This window comes from Lemur catta, chromosome 12, assembly GCF_020740605.2.
Source record: "Lemur catta isolate mLemCat1 chromosome 12, mLemCat1.pri, whole genome shotgun sequence".
In the NCBI taxonomy this organism is placed as follows: Eukaryota; Metazoa; Chordata; class Mammalia; order Primates; family Lemuridae; genus Lemur; species Lemur catta.
The window spans coordinates 60,486,701-60,512,082 of record NC_059139.1 but is presented as its reverse complement, the minus strand read 5'-3'; the positions used below and the strand labels follow the sequence as shown (position 1 = coordinate 60,512,082).

Genomic DNA, 25,382 nt, shown 5'->3' with positions numbered 1-25,382 from the left:
AGTTTCTATACACGTTTAATTGCTACTGAATTTATGTTAAATTACAATTTCAAATTGTTTACATTAACTTCCATTGGATTATGTCTTTCACTCTAGTTTTCAATCTATCACAGTGAATTTTCTCTACATTGGCTCTACACATAATCTTAATGCAGGCAGGTGGCTGTTGTAGCTATCCTTTCAGCTCCGTATCATGTGCATATCTAATAAATGGTTTCCTGTGTTTTCATTGAAGTCATGAATCAAAAACTCTGAATAGGTCAGGGACATGGACAAAGACCTTCAGCACACCACTGGAGACTTCAGTCCAGGCAAGAAGATACTAATATACATAGGGTAAATACTAAAAAGTTCAGCTTAAACTGCTAAAGAATTTTTTAACCAGAAAATCTAGCAAATGTCATTCTAATTTCAGCAGATGTTTATGTTTTATGTTATATGGTTTAGATTTACTTTTAATTTTTAATTGCTTTTTGGGGGGAGGGAGTTTGAAAACATAAATTTTCCATGATTAGAGCTGCTCAAAGAACTACAAAATAATAATTCTATCATTAGGGATTATTATCCCCATATGCAGATTTAGAAACAAATCTTAGAGAGTCAATAACTTGATTATACCTACACAGATATTAGCAGAGCCAAAATTCAAACCCAGACCCATGAATACACTTGTTTTAAATAGGTCTGTTAACTAAATTCAGTTCTCTTCTTCATCCTCCATCACTATCATATCATACCAGGGAAAATATTCCTTCCTTGAGCCTGTGTGGTATTCTATCATAATACTACCATCTCAGTTTCTTTCTGCTTTTACTATCATTTCAACATTGTTACACAATCAAGTCCCACATCCTTCTCATTCAACAAGAAAAAAGATACTCAAGTGTCTGAATGCACATTTACATAAAACAGCTCACAACATTCTTAGAGACACATATGAAACTATTTCTATCACATGAAAAATTTAACAATATTATTGTGTAGAATGCATTATCAAAAGCAGCATTTTAGTTGAGTCATTTAATTAGTGACATTAACACTGTTGACAGTACAACTCTCACTTTAGCCTCTTTATCAAGCAAATAAGCATAGGATAATCGAGAGAATTTGGAATTTTAGTCAGAAAAAAAAGAGTTAAAATTTATCCCCCAACATTTACTAGTTTCTTAGGAGAGTATGCTAGGACTTTCTGGTCTCACCCTATACTTTCTCCCCAAGTGATCTCTTCCAAAGCAATGGATCCATTTTCCAAATCCAAGTCAATAACTTTCTAATGCATTTCTCAGGCTTCCCTGTTGACCTTCAGTTCTGTGTACCCCACTTCCCTAAAAATTGCCACTGGAGTTCTCTCACAAGCATGTCCCATTTGGCATGTCCCAAACTAAACTTGCCATCTTTCCCCCCAGTTCTCCAGTGACCACAGTTTTGGTCAACACTGTCCACCAGATACCCACACCAGAAACCTGGGAAATGTCCTGGGTTCGACCTGCTGCACTCCTTACAACCAATCTCAGCAGCCTGTGGTTCTACTTAAAAATAAATCTCCAAAGCTGTCCACTTCCCTTTTGCTTCCACTGCTACCTCTCTAGTTCACACTACCTTGTTTTTCCCCTGAATACAGCTAACATTACTTAATTGGCATTTCCATCCACTCTTTCCTATCTTTGATTCACTATAAACAGGGAGATATTTCTAAAATCCAAACTTATCATGTCACTCTCTTGCTTAAATTCATTCTATTACTTCCCCTAGAAAAAAATTTCAAATTTCTTATTGTGCTTTATAAGGCCCACATTGCAAGCCTTATCTCCAACCACTCTCTTATTTCCAACTCTTCTAGATTTCTCTCATTTCTTCAAACTCACCATGCTCTCTAATGTCGTACAGTTTATAGAGTCTTTCTGACATTTATATCCAGAATGCAGTGATGGATATATGGAATTACTTCCACTTAGTTTAAAGAACATCAGATACTGAGACCACTCCATCCAGATTCATTAAAGGGTTGAAGGGGCCAGGGGAAGGGAATGAGATACCAACCTGAATGAGCATCCAACTAAACTGGCAAAGATACAGGTAATGTGTGACAGCAGCCACGGCTGAACAGCTCTCCTCAGCAAGTTGAGGACTTACATATGCAGATGCCAGAAACACAATCTGTAAGAAACAGATAATTCCATTTTTAAAGCATGCTCAAATCAATGAAGAATATTAAGAAAATAAACTGCTTTCTTATCTAAATCTATAATTCAAAGGGAAAATAAGTTGATTTGTTGCCCAAACTGATACACTGAGTCATTCTAAAATAGCAATATGTGGATTTTTATATTTCTAAGAAACAATGAATGACATGAAATTATGCTGCATGTTGCTCTAGGCTCTTAAGAGGAAATTCTCAAAGTAAACCTTGTTCTTATCACTGATAGACAAAAATCCTAAGAAATACATTTACTTTAGCTGAGTAGAAAAGAGAAAATACAGTGGAAACACCATTCCTTATGTAACTCAAAGATAATGAGAGAGAAGTAACGTTTTTGATTTTACGAAAATGGACTTAAGATTAAGTTTAAAATTTCAAATCCTATGATTATACTAATCTTTGGATTCCTTTTCAACTGCCTTCAAGTCTTTGTTCAAAAATGCAGCACCTTTTACAATAGCCTCAAAGAAAATTAAATATCTAGGAATATATTTAACAAAAGAGGTGAGAGACATGTACAAGAAAAACTATGAAACACTAACACAAGTCACCTTTATAATAAGGCCTCTCTTGACTACATTATTTAAAATTTCACCCTCCTCTTTTCTTTCCTTCCCATAAATGTGATTCCTCTGACTCTACTTTTCTTTTTTTAACCAGCACACATCACCTTCTAACATGCTTTGTCATTCACATATTTATTATGTTTTTTGGTTACTGTTAGTCTTACCCACTAGAATGTAATCCCTACCGAGACAATATCATTGACTGTTTTATACACTATTGTATCCCAGGCACCTAGCTCACTGTCTGGCACATGCAGGTACTCAAAAAGTACTTGTTGAATAAATGAGCAAATGAAGTGAAATACTCTTTGTGATTTCTACCTATCATTTTATATTTTCTCTAATAAATGACTACTGTGTCAAATATCTCACTGAAGAGTGTAGATGGCAAGGGAAAATTTGGAATAATAATATGGTACTATAACCTCTCAATGAATTCTCTCTCTCCTCCTTAAATACAGGAATCAAGTTTTTTACTATATTTCAGAGGCTACCCACTGCACCTGGAATATAGAGGTGATCAGTAAATGTTTATTAAAAGCATGAATGAACGATTCTAAAAAGACATAGGGGTGTTACAAGGAGAAAACTAGCTGACTTATGCCTCAACCCCCCCTCAACTTTTTTTAAAACAAAACACGGGCTGGGCCTAGTGGCTCATGTCTATGATCCTAGTACTTTAGGGGGCTGAGGCAGAAGGATCGCTTGAGGCTCGGAGTTCAAGGTTACAGTGAGCTATGGTTGTGCCACTGCACTCCAGCACAGGTGACAGACTGTGATCCTATCTCTAAATAAATAAAAAAATAAACAAATTAATTAATTAATACATGAATGCCTTTGATGCTGTTTGAATTTCTTTTAAGAAAAGAATAATGTACTCAAAACCAAATCAGATCAATGGCATAAAATATTGTTTTAATTTTTAAATGAAATATATCCCTCTCCAATCCTCTTGTGCCAAGAGTGTGTCCATCAACTCCCCTTTAACATTTCTGCTGGGGGGGAGTCCTCCAGGGCAGCATCCTTGTGGTGACTTTGTCAGGATCTGTGGTGAGGCCTTGCATGTTCCTAACATCTCAATTTCACAATGAAAGACACACCTTAACCCACACCTTAGTCAATTATATAAGTCCCAACATGCTAATTAATAATAAATTTACAATTTACTAGGAATTATAATTACTCATAATTTATTATTAATTATTTATTAGAAATTAATAAATTTACAATGATATGCATTTCATTCTATGCTGAAGTGACTCTTACTTCTTGGGAATTATTTATTGAGTACTTCCTGCACCTGATCAGGTATAGAAGAAGAAAAAAGATCCTTTTTTTTTTTTAAGAAGCTTTGGACACTGAACAAGTCAGTTTACATTTCTGGGCCTAATTCCCTCATAAGCAGTAGCAGGAAGTAGGAAAAGATAAATTCCAAAGTCCCTTTCTACTCCAACTCTAAGATTCCAAAATTATTTTTATAATAGAAGTATTTTTGATTCAACTTTCTGTTTATTTAGTCCTGGATTTGGAGCATTTGTAATAAAATTAAAAAGGACAAGTGTCAGAGTTTGAAGCAGAAACTAGAAATTTATGTCTCTGTTTCCTAACAATCTGGTATAAATAAGTTCCTTAAAAAAATAAAGTCAACAGATTCACCTTTCTAGAACACACCACAAAATAGCTCTTGAATTATTACAGCTTATTTTTAAAACATGCTTAGATTTCTTAGACTTTAGCATCTAAGTTTATTATTTATTCTGACCTTTATTATAGCTCACAAATTTAACCTTCCTAAATCTCTACAATTATTCCTTGAACACCTTGTATGGACTAAGCACTGAAACTATGACCTAAAAGACCTTAGAAGCATAGAACTATGTGGTTCAGCCAAAAAAAAAAAAATTAATCATTTTAACATTTTATGTTCTTTTTTTTTACAAAGTGGCATCTATTTCTATCAAGTCTCTATAGATGTACTTATAATAAATTCAAGCCTCTGTAATTCAGATTCAATGATATGGATTCTGTTGAAATTTATTTGCTAGTTTTGTTCTAGTCAACCTAAACAGTTTATGTAAAATAATAGCATAATACAAATTGTAATTGAATACATTGAGATTTTTTTAAATTTGTGAATTCAATCATTTGTCTCTGTATGAATACATTTAGCTTTAAGCAGTCTATGAAACTATATATAAATTATATGCTAACTTAATGCTTTTTTTCAATATTTTTTTCTTTGAAACAATTAAATCAGTATTGGTTATTGTTTAAAATTGTATTTACTTTACTTTCAGAAAACTTTACAGTTTTAACACCCAAAATTCCATTCTTAAGGTATGACTTCATATTCTATTATAGTCTAATCTCCTTTTTGAAATTTAAAGACCAGTTACAAATCTACTTTTGTAAACCATAAATGTTGTTCCAGAATATTGTCTGAGTTATGAGAATTACTTTATCTGGATGGGAGAAGATTAGTCAGCAAGAGGAGGCTGAGCTGTCACAGAGCATGCTGCTATAAAAGGGATGAGATCAGAATACTTGAACAACCAGGTATTACGTGTGACCAGGCCTATCCAAAATTAAATTAATTTAAATTAAGACAGATATAAAACGAAATGAAATGAAATCAAGTGAAACAAAATAAAATCTCCTGGCATACTTAGCTCACTTATTTTTAAAGTTACTAACCTAAAAATGGATGGAATTTTACTATTGTTCTTTTACTCAAATACATACATATTGTCAGGAAAAAGGTTATTTTCACAGTCAGTTCTCTGAGAGCATTAATTTGAATACCACAACAGAAAAAAAGGAATTTTTCAAAGGTTCTCACTTGCTCATATGTTGAGTCATTCATTCAGTGTTTGAGTGCCTACTATTTACAAAGCATTATGCTAGGCAAGATGAAGTATATGATGGGAGAAAACTATTGCGTCCCAGCAAGGTGCTACTTGCCTTCCGTGTGTGTGTGTGTGTGTGTGTGTGTGTGTGTGTGTGTGTGTGTGTGTGTGTGTGTGTGTTTAACTCAATTTTAATGATTTGAAGCCTTACTGTTTTTATCCCAATTTAACAAATAATGAAAAGGGTTCTGATAGGGTAGATAACATGTTTAAAGGTCATTAATTAAGTTTTAAGTTTTAAATTGGGATTCAGATTCTGGTGTTCTGATTTGTAAGACGAGCATTCTTTCTAGAACACCATGCTGCTGCCTACAAAGTTAAATCAAGCACAAGTCCTCTCTCAAAGTGCTGAAATTCTAGTTCGCTGGTTCTCGATCCTTTTTAATCCGTACCCCTCACATGTTCAAAATGGCGATAGAATATAATGCTAATAGCAAATATAATACTATTCTTAATTCCATATTGATATAACATTCATACATCTTAACTAAATATTAATAGAAAACATATGTATATATTTCCCCCCAAAAGAGTATTTGAGATATTCTCTTTTTTTCAAATGTAGTAACTTATAAAATTCTCTGCTTCTCTTGTTGCTTAGAGTTCTACTATGCCGGCCAATGAAGAAATGTAGAGTAAATACCCCTTTTTTTTTTTTTTTTTCACTTTAAATATATAGCATATGTCTCTGCTTGCTGGGGCTAAATAATAACTATTAATAATAATAAAGATTGTTTTTCCTATATACTCCTTAACATATGCTCCTTCCTCCCCTACTTTATTATGGACACTCTCACTCCTCTCTCTTTAAACTTATTTTTGGAAATGACCTTCTCTGTACTCTCCATCTTATCCAAAACCTACTCAGCTTTTACAGGACCAGTCCAAATTCCACCTGCCTACTCTAATCATGGCTGATTCCTAGACTTTCCTATTTTTTAAAGTGGGACATCTCCTGTTTCTGAGCATTTATAATGGGCCAAATCCTGTCCTTTCTAATAGAAGGGTGCCTAACGGTGAAGCCAGACACATACATGATGTAATAAAATATGACAAGTGTTCTAACAGGGTATGGAGTAAAACAGGGGAATGCAGAGTTGAAAGTGCTTAGCTCTGCTTGTGGGAGTCAAAGGAATTTTCAGAGGAAACAACAGTTCCATCTGCTACAGCTTCTTTTCCTAAGTTTATTTTCCACAAGACTCTTTGTAAGCTAAACATTACTCCAAATGCATTATTGCTGTTCATCATCTCTCATTGTTGCCTGTGTTCTTCCTCTTCCTTTTATCTAGAATTTCTCTTTCTCATCTTCCTAGTTTGAAATTATGTCCATCTTTCAAAACATAGTTGAAATGTCACCTCTGTCAGGAATACGTTGCTATTTCTTTCAACCATAAACAACCTTTTCCTCCTCTGAATTTTTAGAACAGGATTTTATTAAGATAAAGATTCATTTTCCTACAAATCTCAGTTCTCTCAATTCTTAGATAAAATCAATCTTAATCTCTTAGAAAACTGTCAACTTCTTAAAGGCAACAATTTGATCTTATTAACTGTTATAATTATTTTGAAATACATTTTTTTTTTAAAAAAGAGAACATGGTATTTACTGTCATGCACAGACCCTATCATGGGTTTATCATAGGTGTTTTTTTAATCAGCTCTATTGAGGTATGATTGAAAGACAGTATAAGGCACACATTTAAAGTGCGTGCTCTAATAAGTTTTGTACCTGTGAAACCATCATCACAATAAAAATAATGAACATATGTGAATACATTATCCCCGGAGTTTCCTCATGCCCTTCATGGTACCTCCCCACATCACCTCCTGTCACTGCATCCCCAGGCATACATCAATCTGTTTTTCATCACTATATGTTAGTTTGAGTTTACTAAATTTTATGTAAATAGAATCATATGTACCCTTTTGTGTTTAGTCTATTTCATTCAGCATAATTATTTTGAGATTTACCCAAAATAATGTATCAATATTTCATTTTCTTTTTATAGCCAAGTCATTTTCTATTTACCTATCCATTAACCTGCTGAAAAATATTTGGATTTTTTCTAGTTTTTGGCTGTTACAAATAAAGGTACTATGAACATCTGTGTAGAAGCATCTGTATGGTTTCAGAGGTATACACTCCCATTTCTCTTGAGTAAATACAAATTCCTAGGAGCATAATGGCTGGATCATATGATAATTATGCACTTAGCATTTTGGGAAATTGCTAAATTATTTTCCAAAGTGATTTTACATTACCAGAAATGTTATGAGAGTTTAAAAATATTTGCCATTCTAATATATACATATTAGTTTCTCACTGTGGTTTTAATCTGCATTTTCCTAGTCACTAATGATGTTGATCATCTTTTCATAAGCTTATTTGCAATCCATATCTTTTATTTGGAAAAGTGCCTGTTTAACTGTTTTGACTATTTAAAAAAATTAGATTATTTTTTTCTGTCTTGCAGAGGCAAGACATTTCTGTGTACTGTACCCAATTGCTTATGAATCTCAAGGTTTTTCATTCTAACGGTTATGAACAGGCACTACTCTCAGTGTTGTATAAACACCTAACACTGTTCCTTCTCACCCTTTTGGGTGATTCCTTCTCCAGCCTTGGGTAGTTTCCCCACACACTTGCTAATCAATACCCAGCTGAATGCTGGGGATCCTCTGATGATCTATGGGGCTTTTTGTGCGAGCAGCTCTTTCTTTCCTTCCTCAGGCTCTCACCTTGTCTCCTCAATTTCGTGGGTCTGTAAGGCTCCACCTGGGTTCCTCCTCCTTGTGCCACGTCTTTGACAATCTTACAAGGCACTATTCCAGGGAAGTTGTTAAGCGTACCTTGTTTATTTCCCATTGTACCTCAGGAATCACTATCCTTCATTTCTTGATGTCTAATGTCATATATTTTTCCATTTTGTGTTTCAAGTCACAAGCCAAATCTAGTCCCTTGTGTATCATCTAGGTTTCAAGCAGAAATCTCATAGATGTTTGATATGTTTTGGACCTTGTTACTATCACTCTATATTTTTCTTTAATTAAAAAATTTACTGGTTCAGCGCGGTGGCTCACACCTGTAATCCTAGCACTCTGGAGGCCGACGCAGGCGGATTGTTTGAGCTCAGGAGTTCGAGACCAGCCTGAGCAAGAGCGAGACCCCTCTCTACTAAAAATAGAAATAAATTATATGGACAGCTAAAAATATATATAGAAAAAATTAGCTGGGCATGGTGGCACATGCCTGTAGTCCCAGCTATTCGGGAGGCTGAGGCAGGAGGATTGCTTGAGCCCAGGAGTTTGAGGTTGCTGTGAGCTAGGATGATGCCATGGCACTCACTCTAGCCTGGGCAACAGAGTGAGACTCTGTCTCAAAAAAAAAAAAAAAAAAAAAAAAATTTACCATTGTCATGGTGCTCTGTTTGAGAAAAAAAAAATCACTCAAATCTAGATTATCTATATACTCACTAATTATTTTGTGAATTTTTGTAGCTTACATTTTCTAAAGCACTTGGCTTCTCTTGACTGCAAAAGGTTTTATATTCTCTTCTTTCAAATAGTTGATGAGTAAGTTATTTAGGTATTTGTAGCAATGATAAAAACAAGATATTTTAAGTTTAAATAAATCACAAACTGCTGAGCTCTAAATTATCTTTGCTACTTGTAAATCATTTATGTCTGCAATATCCCTTTCAGTAGAAAATTGTGTGCAACTTTAATCTGATGCTAAAGACAAAAAGACCTTTACATGCTGATGATTCATTGGCCAATGTCACATTGCCAGTGATCATGGTATTCACAAGCGTAATGACATTTCCATGACACTAATGTATTCCATGGTGACAGATTCCCTCTTGTTTAACTTTTTAATCAGCATTTTATGTGTGCAACTTTTAAAACCATTTGACGAAACATCACACACTATCTAAAGACCTTTAACAAAATATTAAACATAAAACATCAATAGCACTAAGTGACAATCTTTAATTCTCCATGTAATAGGGTAGAAGCTAGAAATGGAAAAGTAAGGAAAGGCTACTAATTTTTTTTTGGCTTAACTGTGCTCAGTATAGATACCCTGGAACATGTTCCACTTGGAATAATGTACTTAATTTCTTGTATAATGTATCTTGTATCTTTTCTTCATTATCTTATGATCACATAGGATGTTTACTACCATTTTTTTTTTCTGGGCTACCATCTTTTTCATTAATGTTATCTACTTCATCCTCTAAAAGAATATTTAAGTATCAGGAATAGTCTGTCAACACAAAATCTTAACTTTCACTATTGTTGATAGATCTTCCTTAACAATATAGCTATTTCCACCGATTTCACACAGCTATTTATTTTTTCCCACATTGGCTAGAAGACTTTAAATTGGCTAGTCCTACTATGGTCTTCACGTCAGGGAGTATAAAATCTTTTGTGCTCATTTTAATTTCCTTCCTTCCTTCCTTCTCAATCAAATCCCAACTTCCTATATTTTATACTTGGGCTGTTATGTAAAATGTAGGGAATCAAAGGGAAAGACCTTTGAATGGTAAGTTTAAAATGTCTCTGAATATCTTAGGTGTGTCAAGGAGCTGTTTTATGCAAAGCAGTAGTTATTGGCAACTACTAAATGGCAGAAACTCATCTGAACAGGTTTTTATAATTTTTTAAATAATTGCCATGTGAAAATACAGTACAAAAATCAAGCAGCATATTTGTAGTTTTCAAATGGCACATCCTATACATGTCCTGTCCTTAGTGTATCCTTGTCCCTACTGTTGTAAATAACATAAGGCACAGATCTTCTCATGCTAAACATTACTGTTACATCATTAGGAATGTTACTTGTTTTCTTACTACATATAATGGTTAAAATATGCAAACACACACTATTAAGTAAATCAGTGGCTATAACTCAGAGCCAGAGGCAGGTAGGGATTGCGAATGTTCCCTAAGATAGTACATGCACACAGTCAGATTAAGGTATTGGTTTTAGTATATGCCTTAAAATGAGTCACTTGATCAAATGTTGTCATTTATCATTAAAAACAAAACACAACAACACTATGGCTTGTTTATACACATCTAAATTTCTTCATAGCTCATTTTTGGTAAGGTAGAGTATTTGGGATATCTATCACCCACAGATAAAGACATTTTAAAAGGCTATTTTGTAAAAGACAGCATTTGAATTTACCAAAAGAACCAAAAAAAAAAAAAAACCCAAAACAAAACAAAAAATGGTCTTAGCCCCTACTTCAGAATTTTTACAAAGGTTATTTTATTATGTTTTTATTTTCTCTCTTTTCTTTAAAAAGTCATTTTCTGAGAAACAGATCGTTATGAGTCATTCATTAACACTCACTAGTCTCTTTCATCTAGTACATAGGCAAAGAAGTACGAATTTATTTACTTTTCTAAGAAATAATAACAACAGTAACAATAATTACCATTTAATGAATGATTATTTGTGCCAGGTACTGTGCTGAAGGCCCTATAGACATTATTTCATCTTATCCTTAAATAACTTAAGCAATTTAGAGATCAATGCTTCCATTTATAGAGGAGGAAACTGAGGCTTAATAAAAGTAAATACATTTTCTAAGGTCACAGACCTAAGATAACAGCAGACCAAGGACTTGAGCCAAGTCTGTTGACTCCAGAGCCTATGTTCCTAACTATTTACAACACTTAAAACAACCACTTAAAATAATGCTAGCATATACCCTAAAAATCACTATGACCACATACTTTCTGTTTATATAGGAGGTTATCTAGAAGTGCATTAAATCCCTTCATTTGAAGGAAGAACAACAAATGCAAAGGCTGGCTGAAATATCAAGCTGAAATGTAAAGATCATTTGAATATCACAAAGGTTGAATTAAATGTTTAGAGTTTAGACTTAGATTTTTGAAGTCACATTTCTTAGTTCTTTAATAATGGTTTAGAAATTCTGTGGAAACAAAAAATTTTCTATATCTAGAGTGAACATAATACATTTTTTACATAGACAAAGTACACTGAAGTTTGCATTCTATTATTTTCCTGATGGTATTAATACCAGGTCATTATTTAGAAAATTCAGACTATGGATGATTTTTTTTTGTTATTGTTGCTGAATGACTGATTTGGAATAAAACCAGTCTCATTTTTTCATTTTATTTTGGCAGTGAATACATGACCAGAATCTGGTGTATAATCAACACGATTCAGACAGCTAGCACTTCAGAATTTTTGTACAAGTTTATTTAAAATATATAGTGAGGAATTGCTGTTTTTGCTTCATAAGTTATCAGTTGAAAATATTTTGATTCAACTTCTCATCGAATTCCTTGGACATAAAATAAGCATGGATATAAGCTGGAAAGGCAATCTTATTGGATGGAATTTAAGAGAAACTGGGCAATTCTAATAAAATTCTACACAAATCTAACTATATTGTTCATTAACTCAAACATCAGAGCTTAAACTTGCTGTAAAACTTCAAAGTTTATACTTTCTCTGCCTGACAACATAAAAGAAATCAGTATGTTTTCTCCAAGTGGAGTGATATTAGATGTTATAAATTAAAAAAAAATTGTTGGATGGGCGCAGTGGCTCACGCCTGTAATCCTAGCACTGTGGGAGGCCAAGGCGGGTGGATCGTTTGAGCTCAGGAGTTCGAGACCAGCCTGAGCAAGAGCGAGACCCCGTCTCAATTTAAAAAAAAAAAAAAATTGTTACTCCTTCACATTTTACATTAAAGATATGATTGTTTGTCTTTAATTATTGAGAGAGTTTCCATTTCCTTTCTATGTATGCCCATATCTCTAATTACAATATAGAATTCCCAACTATTTTATCCAACGTAGAGCTGACAGAGAAGGCAACATCAAAGACAACTTTCATAGTACAATTGCTTTAGTTAGAATGTGTTCCCAAGTACAAAAGTGTTGCAGTGATCTATAAAAAGATAAAAAAGAAGGGGAAAGTATTTGAATATAAGAGCATTTTAAAATCAGAATCTCATTTTCATTCCTTCATTTAATAATTAATTTATTCAGTCAACAGATACATTCTATGTGCCTGCCACATGCCTGATTCCAGAGCCAAGCTTCTGTTTTCAGGTTAGAGGTTATTTTGAGAAGGCCTGGGAGGTGTGAATAAACAAACATATACAGGTCTCTCTGCTTTGGGGCAGCAGGCAACAACTATAAACAATAAAACATATAGGTCTTTGGAACATAAAATAGAGAAATGCACTGTTTCCAGATAGAAAGCACAAAAAATATCCTTTCAGTTAGTTTATTTACTCTTGAATTGGGAAGAAATGTTTCTGAGTCAGTTCAGGCTGCTATAATAAATATACCATAGACTGGGTAGCTTAAACAACAAACATTTATTTATCACAGTTCTAGAAGCTGGGAAGTCTAAGATCAAAATGCCAGCAGATCTGGTGTATAGTAAGGACCCCCTTCCTGGTTTGCAGATGGCCATCTTCTCGTCGTTGTATCCTCACATGGTAGAGAACAGAGAGAGCAATCTCTCTCAGGTTTCTTCTCTTTTTTTGAGACAGAGTCTCATTCTGTCACCTGGGCTAGAGTGCCGTGGGGTCAGCCTAGCTCACAGCAACCTCAAACTCCTTGGCTCAAGCGATCCTCCTGCCTCAGCCTCCCAAGTAGCTGGGACTATAGGCATGCACCATCATGCCTGGCTAATTTTTTCTGTTTTTAGTTGTCTGGCTAATTTCTTTCTATTTTTAGTAAAGACAGGGTCTCGCTCTTGCTGAGGCTGGTCTCGAACTCCGACCTCAATCGATCCTCCCATCTCGGCCTCCCAGAGTGCTAGGATTAGGCATGAGCCACCACGCCCGGCCTCAGGTTTCTTCTTATCAGGGCACAAATCTTATACTTGAGAGCTTCACCCTCATGACCTAATTAACTCCTAAACAAAGGCCCCACCTCCAAATACCATCACATTGGGGATTAGGCTTCAACATATGAAAGTTGGCAACTACTGAAAGGCAGAAACAATGTTTGGGAGACACAGGCATTCAGTCCACAGCAAAGTGGAACATAGAGCAGCCACTGTGTGGCATGAATTAACTGTAATTACTCTATCTCCCAAGCCACAAAGCTACATTAAGTAAATATGCTAGTAGGTAAAGCATTATACATCACATAAATAATACACTTGCTTACAAGTCTCAAGACGATTTATGGAAATATATAATCGTGATTAAACTTTATACTTTGGCCTAAATTAAATTATATAAAAATAGAAATGACCATATAAACAATGCCTCAAATGTTTATAATTTTTAAACTTTTAAATATGTTTAAATGTAGTGCATCATATTCATGATTTGGGCAGTATGAAAAAGAAGGTGAAAATATAAAAAAGCAGTTATATTTCTCATAAACTGATTTCTTTTACATATATCTTTAGGATTTTGTTTGCATGTTTTCATGTATAATGTTCAGCTTGATCTTCTGTCTTGGTTTAATAACATAACATGTCTAAAATGAAGCAATTACTAAGTCACCAGTTCTGTCTTTTCATATCTCTTTCAACTATTAAAAAAGGTGAATTAGTATTTTCTCATCCTTAATAGCAGAATATTCTGCTAATTTACATAGACCCAACATTAATTGTGCACATACATACAAATCAAGGCATTAGGCAAGTTGCTTTAAGGGATACTATATTTTTAATCCTCTCTCTCACCCACAGGCTTTTTATCTTTATAAATAGGACATAAAAAAAAAGAGGCCAGAAAAAGAAGCCCTATGTTTGACATAGGGTTTTAAATAATATGTGGATATTTAGTATATTCTGTTATCACTAAAAAGCCATTTTAGCTTCACTACCTCTTATTACTTCTTGTTTATTTAAATACAAAAGTACTTTTTAATTATCATTGGTAATTATTTGATCAGTCCATTGGCATGGTTTAAAATTAAAGGAGTATAGCAGAAATATGAGTCACAATTAGAAAAACAAAACACAAGTCTATAGGTTTTTAAAGAAAAAAGTTTTTATCTTTTATCTATATTTTTAAGGAATAAAAAATGAAATAAATTTGCTACAACTAGTACCATACTTTCTCTCTTATGTTACTCTTTGTACTATTTGCCCTTTAAGAATTATGTAAAAAATTGTAACAATTATTATGAAGGAATACCACACATTAGTTTCATGGTTAATTATTTTGAATTCATACTTTTATTTTAAATTAAATCAAATAACTACATTTTTATAGACTTTTTACTTTTCATTTGAAATATTTTTCTTCAAGAGTTGGGCAAGTTGCACTGACTTTATAATTTCACACAAGTCATTAGACTCATCAGTAGCAAAACAGATGCATCTTGAAGGCTAAGAGAAACAGTAGTGTATCTGGAAAGTTATAAAATTGAATCAATTCTGGTAAGACAGCTAAAATAAATGAAGTATGCTACACATATAGAAGCATCTAGCATGTTTCTTTCCCTGGAAGAAATTGGGCACATATGATCTTGAGTGGAGGCCCACAAGAACTAAAGTAATTAGTTGCCCATATGGAACTTAAGAAGTTTAATATAATATCAACAAGCTGAGCTATTTTGTCAGACATTATAAATCTATGATGGAAATAAAAACCAAGATAAGACATTTTACTTAAATCAAGAGAGAAAGTGGGTGTACCTAGATTTCGCTGTGTCACCCATCCAACAAGGCCGTGCTCTGGATACTGAAAGCAAAGCTTATTGCATGATGGAATGAAGGAAAGGGCCAGAGATGTAGAATTTAGGCTAGCATATTTTACCATTTCCAGGTGACAAGACCTTTGGAAGAAACTGAAGTCACAAAAGCCGATTTCATCTCAGTGTTGTCAGATGCCTAGATCATGAGAACTGCTAGAGACATTTATTATTTGAAATTAAAGGGCTCTGAGTCTCAGCTTTTCAAATTCCCTAGTCACTTCACCCAACTTCCCCAATAAAAAACAAAAAACAATATGGTATAGTGATTAAGATCATAAGCTCTGGAGCCAGAATGCTTAATTAATTAATTTATTTATTAATTTTTGAGATGGGGTCTTGCTATATGGCCCAGGCTGGTCTCAAACTCGTAGACTGAAGCCATCTTCCAGTCTCAGCCTCACAAGTAGCTGGGACTACAGGCAGAATGCTTAATTTAGATCTTGGCTCCATTATTTATTAGTTGTATGAACTTTAGAAAATTACTTAATCTCTCTGTGCCTCTCCTTCCTCAGTCATAAAATATAGATGACAATTATAGTGTATATCTCACAGAGTTATTGTGAAGATTAAAGGTATTAATAAGTGTAAATTTTTAGGTCAGTGTCTGTCATAAAGTAAGCATGGATAATTTGTTGAAATAGGTGCTATTATTTACATGGAACTGTATAGGTGAATGAACAGCTGTCAACTGAAGATTACACTTGTTTCCAACTGGTAAATAACTTGGAGGTCAATAAAAATCACATTTTAAAGGAATAGAGGCTTCTATGGTATGAATGAAGTCACTGTTTCCTGTAAGCTTCTCACATTTTGATCAGTTAGAGTTGTGTTTTAATTTTATGTAACTGTTCTTGGAGAAGAAACATCAGGACATTTATGAATTGTTGAAAGAAACAAACAAAAAACCCCAAAACTGCACTAAAAATAAACTAGGTCCTTCTAGAACTAGGATATAAATAAACTAGGAAAATCCAATATTCCTGGAATTGGAGAAATAAGTATATGAATTTCAGAAATGTCCTAAAATATTGAGTATTGTGGGCACATCAGGCAATATTTGGACTCAGCTAAATGGGGAGGCAAGTAATCAACATTTATGGGGTTTCTTACAGTGTGGTAGGCTTTCTTTCTGTGGTTTCTATAGATAGGTAGTTTCATTTTAGTCCTCAAAATAGTCCTAATGGTTATTATCCCTAAGTGATAGCTGAGAAAACAGAAACTCAAAGGTCTTAAAGCTAACCAATGACATAGCTTGGATTGGGGTTAACTAACCCCAACTTGATCTCTTTTTGCTATTCTTTGCTTCTTTTATGCTATTTTATGAAAACTACTGAACATCAGGCAAGGGATGCCAATAGATCTTTGAATGCAAATACAGAATTTAGATTCTTCACATGGCTTTCAGAAACATTTCTGTTAATACCAGTGTTCCCACATACTTGGTCAAAGCTAACTCATGACCCTCAGTAGTGATTAAAACTGTGCTCTTTTCAATGAATAAATGCTATTAAATTGGTTTTCAATTTCTTTTAGGTGAACACTAAAATTTATATTCTTGAACTGATAAAATAGGTAACACAATAATTATCAATAGAAAATTCAAGTGGATCTTTTAAAAAAATAAATAATAAAAAATTCTGCTACAGACAATTTACCAGCATATAGGAAACAAAATAAAGGAGAGCTGTGTACAAGAAAATAAGGCAAGTCAACAAAAACAGGTCAAAATCCACTCCTGAATCCAAATAGTAGAAATTTTAGGGGATATTTGGGCACTTTCCCCTTATTACTATCTATATAGAGAGCTCCCCTGAGTTCATATCCCAAAGGTCAAAATTTGATTCTCTTAAGTCATAAATACTGTCTGGAGTAAGACAAAAACTTGTGGAAGCTCAACTGTACTTTGATCATATTACATACCTTGAATGTCTACAGATACAGAATGTTCTGGACCTCAAAGTAGCCCATCCTTTCACACACCCCAATCTTTATCATGGCTCCTCCCTCCCTCACAAATGTGTTTTAACACAAAGGTACCACCCTTGAACAGCAAGTAGTAATGAAAACAAAAGGGCGCAAAGATAACAAAGGGTATTCCCATCATTGGCTGATCGTAACGTCCATAAACAATCAGTTATTTTGAACGACAGTGAAGATTCTCTGGAGAAGTGGCAGAAATCAAAGGAAAGTCAGAAAGAAAATATGGAGGTGGAGGTGGTAGCAGCAAGGAACAGAGATTACAAATGGAGGCACCATCTTGGCAATGGTGACAGCCAGTACTAAGGAGAGAGACATGATTTTTAACAGTTCAACACAGACTATAGGCAGACAGGAATTATTAGTATAATAGAGTTTTGCATAGCCACATACAATGTTCATTAATTTTAAATTTGTGTAGAAATTTCAATCTTCAATCTTTAGAGAAAATTTCTACTTCAATATTTACAAATAGCTGAGCTTTATCAGTATGGCCATTGATTTCCATGAGAATATTACAGCAATTTAGCTATTGTCTAGAAAAATTAACATAGCTTCATATACAATTTATATTCTTAAAAATAGCTCCAACTCCATGTAACTTGTATGTCATAAATTCTAAGTTCAGATTTTAAACACTTTGAAGATAGGGATCCTGTCTTATTTATGGACATATCCCTTATACTTAGTATATTGGCTAAGATCTAGAGAGAATTTAATAAATAGCTGTTGAACAAACATTTGTTATAGGCAGGATACCAACTCATTTGGACATGTTTACAAATCTATGATTTAAGTTTGGAGATTTTGGAGACCTGTTCACTTTATTGCTAGTCACATTAAAAGCTATTTTCTTTTAAAAATACATTATTAACTATAGTATATGTCAATTACTCATAGATTTAGCTTCTAATAAAATAGAAATTTCATTAACTGAAATGCTAATTTTTATGAGTCAACAGTGACAAACATAAAATAAAATTTTAGATTCTAGGTCCTAGGTTCTATTTCAGATAAGTAATGATCAGATGGTATGAAATTTAAACCTTAATATTGCAAGGAAATGATTAAAATCTTATTGTCTATTTTCAAGGATCCACAATAATTATAGGAATCTTATTATTTCCTCAATAAAGCAAGAGGTATAAATGTTTATCAAAACTTTTTGTCACTTTAAAAATAATCCAGAATTCTGACTTTTCCCCAATTCAATGTTAGAAAACAAGCTTTCTCATTACCTCTTTACAATCTGATTAAACTAGTTCTTATCTAGTAGGCAGAGACTACCTACCACTAAGGTGGGCTCTGTGGAAGACATTAAGGAGCAGAAGAAATGTTTCCTACTTGGGAATAGTGGACCATTTAGATGCAAAGATGAGTAGATACCATATCAAGGTATGAGTTACACACCAGCTTCCTTCTCTCCTATTGTTTTTATATTTTAATCACAAACTTTACAACGTGATTATTGCTTTTTCTGCAAGTTGAGCATGAGGATATAAAAGAAGAGTGAGGCCTGTCTCTGTTTATGTCAGAAATGTGAAATATTCAGCATTAATTTTTTTTTCAATTAGCCATATCATTTATAGGAAGAAAGAGAGATACAGCTAACAGAAGAACATTATTCATAACATAATTAATTATTTATGATTATGTGAATTGATAGGAGATACATACTCAAGCATAAACACTCCCTACAAGTCTCCAAGCTGAAATTTTGTTCTCTTCATCTAAAGTACTCCCAATATTCCAGTGCTCTTTGAATCATTCAATGTCTCAAGTTGCTCAAGCTCTTGACTCCTTTTTTTCATTTTATGCAATTAGTTCTCAAATTTTATCGGGTATACTTTTTAAATATCTTCGGATTATGTCAATTTCTCTCCCCTTTGCACTATAATCTCTCACCTGGACTACTTCCTCTCCATGGTGAACAGTGTGGAGTAATTATCTTAATATACAGATTATATATATATATATCTCCACATTTTATATATGTATATATACACATACATACACACACACATACACACACACAAAGAGATATATTACTAATATATCTTAAAGGTAGGAATGATAAGATGTTCCTTTTGATGTGGGAGATAAACACAGTTTAAAATGCAGCACAGGACTCTTTAATCTATTCATTACAGCATTTTTCATTGAAATGGCTACCACACTTTAATGAATATATCACCAGATCTCCTACGTTCAGAAACATTCAACTGTTAACATGTTGATAGGGATCATGGACTGATCATTGTACAAAATTCGCGTTTAACAATGCATTATTCTGGAAATGATTAATGACACTTCAGCAAAGGCATCCCTCCTTTGTCAAAGAAACTCCACATCAGAGCACCCTGTACTCTACTGAGTCACTTCCAAACAGTCAGTGGAATTCAATCCATTTTAAAATGAGAGGGCTGGGCTGGATGAAAGGTAGTGTACCTTACCATACAGCTCTCAAATTCTATGATGATTTTGCTTCCTTCTGGCTTATCATTCAAAAGTATCTCAGAACACTTGGGTCAGACTCTCATCAAATCCAGCCATTATATGCAAGGGAACCCTGCTGTGCAGAGAACCCCTAGAGAGTTTCCCTGTAACAGGGGAAGTGATGTCCTCTCTCTTTTTTCCACCACGTGTGCTCATGACTTCATCATCCCTATTCTGGTAATCTATACTGGAACTCTGCTGTCCCATTTAGTATCTCTGCATCTGTGTCTATAATGCTTCTTACTAATTTCCCATTCATTTTTTATTTGATTTTTATATTCATCAAAAGGAATATATGCACTAGATGGCTTTTAAGATCAAGTGGTTTTATAAGGTTGTAACAGACCGATTTCTAAAGCCAGCTGCGCAGTTGTCATCTGGGATTTCCCTTCACCATTATCTTAAGGATTTGTTGTGTCTCTCTCCTAGGCTGTCCATATCCATATGTTTCCTGGTTTCCACATCTTTCCCTACCATTCACCCTTCTTTTAGTGAAGCACATGTATTTTAGCTATCTCAGATAAGAGTTCAGGGGAGGTAATCTTTTGAGGCCTTGCATGACTGAAAATGTTTTACCAGGAAAAAGAATTCTGGGATAGAAATAATTTATGGTCAGAATTCTGAAGTCAGTATTTTATTGACCTCCAGTATAGCTGTTAAGAAGCCTGACACTCTTCTGATTCCTGAAATGTGACATTTTGGTGTATGTGGGGGGAGGTCCTCTGGAAACTCTTAGATCTTCTTTTTATTCAGAGTGTTCCAAAATGTCATGGCAACAATGTGCCTTGTTTTGTTTTGTTAAGCATTTGACGGGCTTTTATGAGTCATATCCTTTAATCCCGGGAAATTTTATGGTATTATTTCTATAATAATTTCTTCCCTTCTAGTTTCTATTTTTTCTTTTCTTACATTCTATATCTTCTATTATCCAAATGTTGCATCTCCTGGGCTTGATTCTTTCATTTTAAAACTATATCTCCTTTTTTATTTATTATCTCCTAGTTCTTCATCCTAGGATACCTAAGAAAATGTTAATTTTAAATTTTTTAAATTGAAGTCTAACATACCTACAGGTGCAATAATCTTAAATTATAGTTAGAATTTTGCATACATATGGACCTATGTAACCATGACCAAGATCAAGGTATAGAACATTTCTAACACCTTATAAGGTTCACTTGTGAGCTTTCCCAGTCAGTAACCTGTAGCATAAAGTAATTATCATATATACTTGTATCACCATCAGTTAGTTTTGTCTGTTCTTAAACTTTACATAAATGGAAACATATAGTATGTACTATTTCGTGTCTGGTTTATGTCTCTTAATAAGTATCTGTGAGATTCACCTATGTTGTTGCAGGTAGCAATATTTCACTCTTTTTTCATTGTTTTGCAGTATTACATTAAACAAATATATAAAAATGTATTCATTTTACTTCTGATGGACATTTGGGTAATCTATTGGGGCTAGTATTTAAAAAGCTGCAATAAATAGTTCATGTACAGATGGTCCCTGACTTACAATTTTTTGACTTCATGATGGTGCGAAAGCAATGCACATTCAGTAGAAACTGTAATTTGAATACTCAAACAACCATTTTGCTTTTCACTTTCAGTACAATATTCAATAAATTACATGAGATAGTCAACACTGTATTATAAAACAGGCTTTGTATTAGATGATTTTGCCCAACTGTAGGCTAATGTAAATGTTCTGAACTTGTTTAAGGAAGGCGAGGCTAAGCTATGATGTTCAATAGGTTAAGTATATTAAATGCATTTTAAACTTACAATGGGTTTATTGGGACATAATCCAATTGGAAGCTGAGGACCATCTCTACTTGTCTTCTATGGGACACTTCTCTTGGGTATATATCTAGGAATAAAACCGATGGGTCATAGGACAGCATGTGTTTATGTGTTCAGCAAATGTTCCCACTGGCAACACTTGGTATTATATGTTGCTTGTTTTTCCTAATTTTAGTCATTCTGTTTGGTGAACAGTTGTATATAATGGTGGCTGAGATTCATATTTCAATGTTCTTTAATTTTGGTTCCATGGTCACCAAAGGCCACATGCCAACATTACAGTCCTCATCCTACTTGCACTGTTTGACATTTTATATTATTAAGCATGTCCTCTGTCTTTACACTTACTTGCTCCTAGCTTATTGCCTTATAAAATATAAAGATTCCAGCCTTTGGAACCAAAGAGTCGTGGATTCAAATTCTAATATCATCCAGTAACTAACAGAATGACGTCAGGGAAATTACTTAACTTTCTGAACTTGAGTATCTATGGCTTTAAAATCAAGCTAATCATATTTACCTCTGTCATAGCATCATCTAAATCACACTCTGCCCGTTATTCACTCTGCTGCAGCCCTGTAGTCTCTTTTCCGTTTCTTGAGTAAACCAAGCCTTTTCTTGTTTTAGGTCCTTTGCACATGTTATTACCTTTTTCTGAAATATTCTCCTTCTGGGTGGCTCTTTTCCATCTTCTATGTCTCAGTTCAAATGTCATCTTCTCAGGAAGACCATCCTTGACTATACTCCTAGTATCGCTTTATATTGTACCAGTCTACTAGTTTCCCTCTTGGCCTTTGCCATAATCTGAAGCTATCGTATTTGTTTATGGTGACCTCAGTACCTAGCACAACAACTGCATCAGAATAGTTGCTCAATAAATATCTGTGGGATGAAAGTGTTAAATATCACCCACTGCCTTCTTTCTCATCTAGCACCCTTCCTAGGAGGGGTTTAATTTTTGTCTTTTGGACCCAAGCCTAGTATCTGCTATGCTGAAAGCCAGCCACGGGTTGGCCAGTGCCCTCCCATGGAGGTCTCTCACCAATGCCTCAGTGTTGGCCAGGTCCATGTGATGGAGCAATGCTTAGAAAGCCAGGGCCCCTGCTGGCTCTGAAGCCCAGCCTTGAACTGTATAGTCCACTTGATTGGAAAGGTGGGAAATAAATGGTCATGAGGCTGACATCCAGCTCTGATCCTGGCTCCTAGCTGCTGGGGGCTCAATCTTCCTGTCTCCTTACTGGAGTGATCAGTTTAGAATATTAAAGAGAAAAAAAAAGAAAAACATGTTTTGAGACTGGTAAGAAATTCAGTTTATTGGCCAGGAAGTGCCCTGTACTGTTTTGCTTTTTTAGCCTCAGCATTTAAACAGAGCCTGGATCTAAAAATATTTGTTGAATTGAACTGAAGGCATCTGATTTTTAATCAACACTATAACCATGTCTGCGTTGGTGATATTTCTAGCAAGATAACAGATGTTTATGAACAAGTTTTATGCTTACCAAGAGCAATAGTCTAGAAAATATTAATAGGCAGTTATTCCTCATTTTGAACACAGAGTCATCTTTCCCTTTTAATAAGTGCTTAAGAATTTTGAAATTTCATCTTAAAAATAAACATGCTTGAATTTAATGCAAACAAAATCATGTTTTAATTAAATGGACTGTCCATGTTCTCAGTAGTAGAATTTAATGGATTTTTTTTTTCTTGGCAGCATTTAAAGGCCCTAAAGAGGATGCTTCAGAAACATTGCATAGTTAAAAGTGTCAAAACTGATGACAAATTTCCAACAGTTTGTCAGTGAAATCATTCAAGCTGATAAATTAACTTCCATGAGAAATAATTGTCCCACATCTTCTTAAATTAAAAAGAAATGAGTTATATGCCAATGAAAAAAGTTGTTCATAATAAAAAAGGGGCATCAGTCACTTCTTGGGCATCAGTCACTCTGAACATAAAAGTAAAAACTACTTGAGGTACATGTAGGTTTGGAGTCCAGTTTTCATAATACCTAGTGCATTTACTGTACAAAATGAGTGTTATTACATTAAAGCAATCAGAATCTTTGAATTCGGTTCTTTTTTTTTTTAACAAATCTTTCTTCAACATCAGGCAAACTAATTGTTATTTCAGTGTCATGTGTTCGCTTTTTTTTCCTTTTTCTTGAAGCAGAACAGTACAATCAAAATTTTTTAAAAAACACCTTACACATGCAAATGCCTCCTGCATTGATTCATAGACCAACCTGGGGTCACTGAGCATCCAGAGAAAACACAGAATCACATATTATTATTAGCAGAACTGTGAAATACCTTAAAGACCAGTGATTCCAACCTCATTATTTCACCAACGAAGAAAATTAGCCCAGAAGAAAAAAATGATTATTCAATGCACTGAATACTTTTTGATTTGTTTCTAGATATCAAAAACTATCCAGGCATTGACTACATAGAAATAAATAAAATAGACTTAAAGCTTAACTTCATAGAATTTCCATGTTAAAAAGATAAACCAACAATTTAATATATAACCACAAATACAGTAAATACAATGAAGAATAGAATTAAATATGGAGTTTATACTGGGTTGAATAGTGTCCCCTTATAATTCACGTCCACCTGGAACCTCAGAAGTTAACTTTATTGGGATATAGAATCTTTGCAGATGTCATTAGTTAAGATGAGGTCACACTGGATTAGGGTGGGCTCTAAATCCAATAACTGGTGTCCTTGGATAAGATGGTCATGTGAAGAGGCACAGACACACACACACAGGGAAGAAGGCCATGTGATGACAAAGGCAGAGATTGGAGTGCTACAGCTGCCAGCAAGGGACACTAAAGATTGCCGGTAACCACCAGAAGCTAGAAAGAGGCAAGGAAGGCTTCTTCCCTAGTCTTTAGAGGGAGGATGGCTCTGGAATCATCTTGAATTTGGACATTTAGCCACCCAGGTTGTGGTTATTTGTTACAGCACCCTTAGGAACCGATAAAGCCTCCATTTTAGATAAGAAGTTCCATTTTCTGGGCAATCAAAAGTGAAGTGTGTCTAGAGGCAGGTGATACAGATATTGCTGATAAGAAAGACAGGAGGAAGCTAGCTCGAAAGAGCTATCTTCTGTATCCCTAGCCAAAGCACGCTAAAGAAACACACATGAGGGCGAGTTTAATAAGTTGCCAAGTCTTACTGATTATTTATTTGAACATTTCCCCAGCTCCTAATTGAAGAAGGGGCAGGGAAGTCTTCCTGGACTCCGTCGGTTGGGTCTATAGGTCTTTCCCATTCAAAATCACCCATATGCAATCATTGTGACAATCTTCCTAAAATATTCTCATGGTCTGACTAAAAAGCTCCAAGGCTTCCTTTTCTTACACAATTGTAGCAATAGTGTCATGGGCTAAAAATCAGCCTCAGACAGGCTTTGTTTGATCTGTTTGGTGTTTTAAAAATCCAGGTATTTTATACTACAGTTCAGATGAGCAACTCTCTTGAAAACTAAGAAGTCCTTGCCATAGGGAACGACCAGTTGGCATTGAATATTGGCTTCTTCTTAGAAAGGGCACATATTCATTCACCTGCTACCACCACTCCTACCAGTCCCTAGAGACTCAGTGAAATAGCTTGTCTGGCCTCTTGCACGCATTTGGGTTTCTGAGACCTGACCTATAAGAGATTAACTTTACAATCTTCAACCTAACCTTACTGT

At 34.4% G+C, this 25,382-nt stretch overlaps 1 protein-coding gene across 1 annotated transcript in view; it reads right to left on the bottom strand.

The window, feature by feature from the left end:
* Positions 1 to 25,382, bottom strand: part of ADGRV1 (adhesion G protein-coupled receptor V1) — a 498,644-nt gene that overhangs the window by 160,532 nt on the left and 312,730 nt on the right. The window contains exon 84 of the mRNA XM_045565724.1: positions 2,041 to 2,157. Coding sequence (XP_045421680.1) covers positions 2,041 to 2,157 — 117 coding nt within the window. The remainder of the gene's footprint in view (positions 1 to 2,040; positions 2,158 to 25,382) is intronic.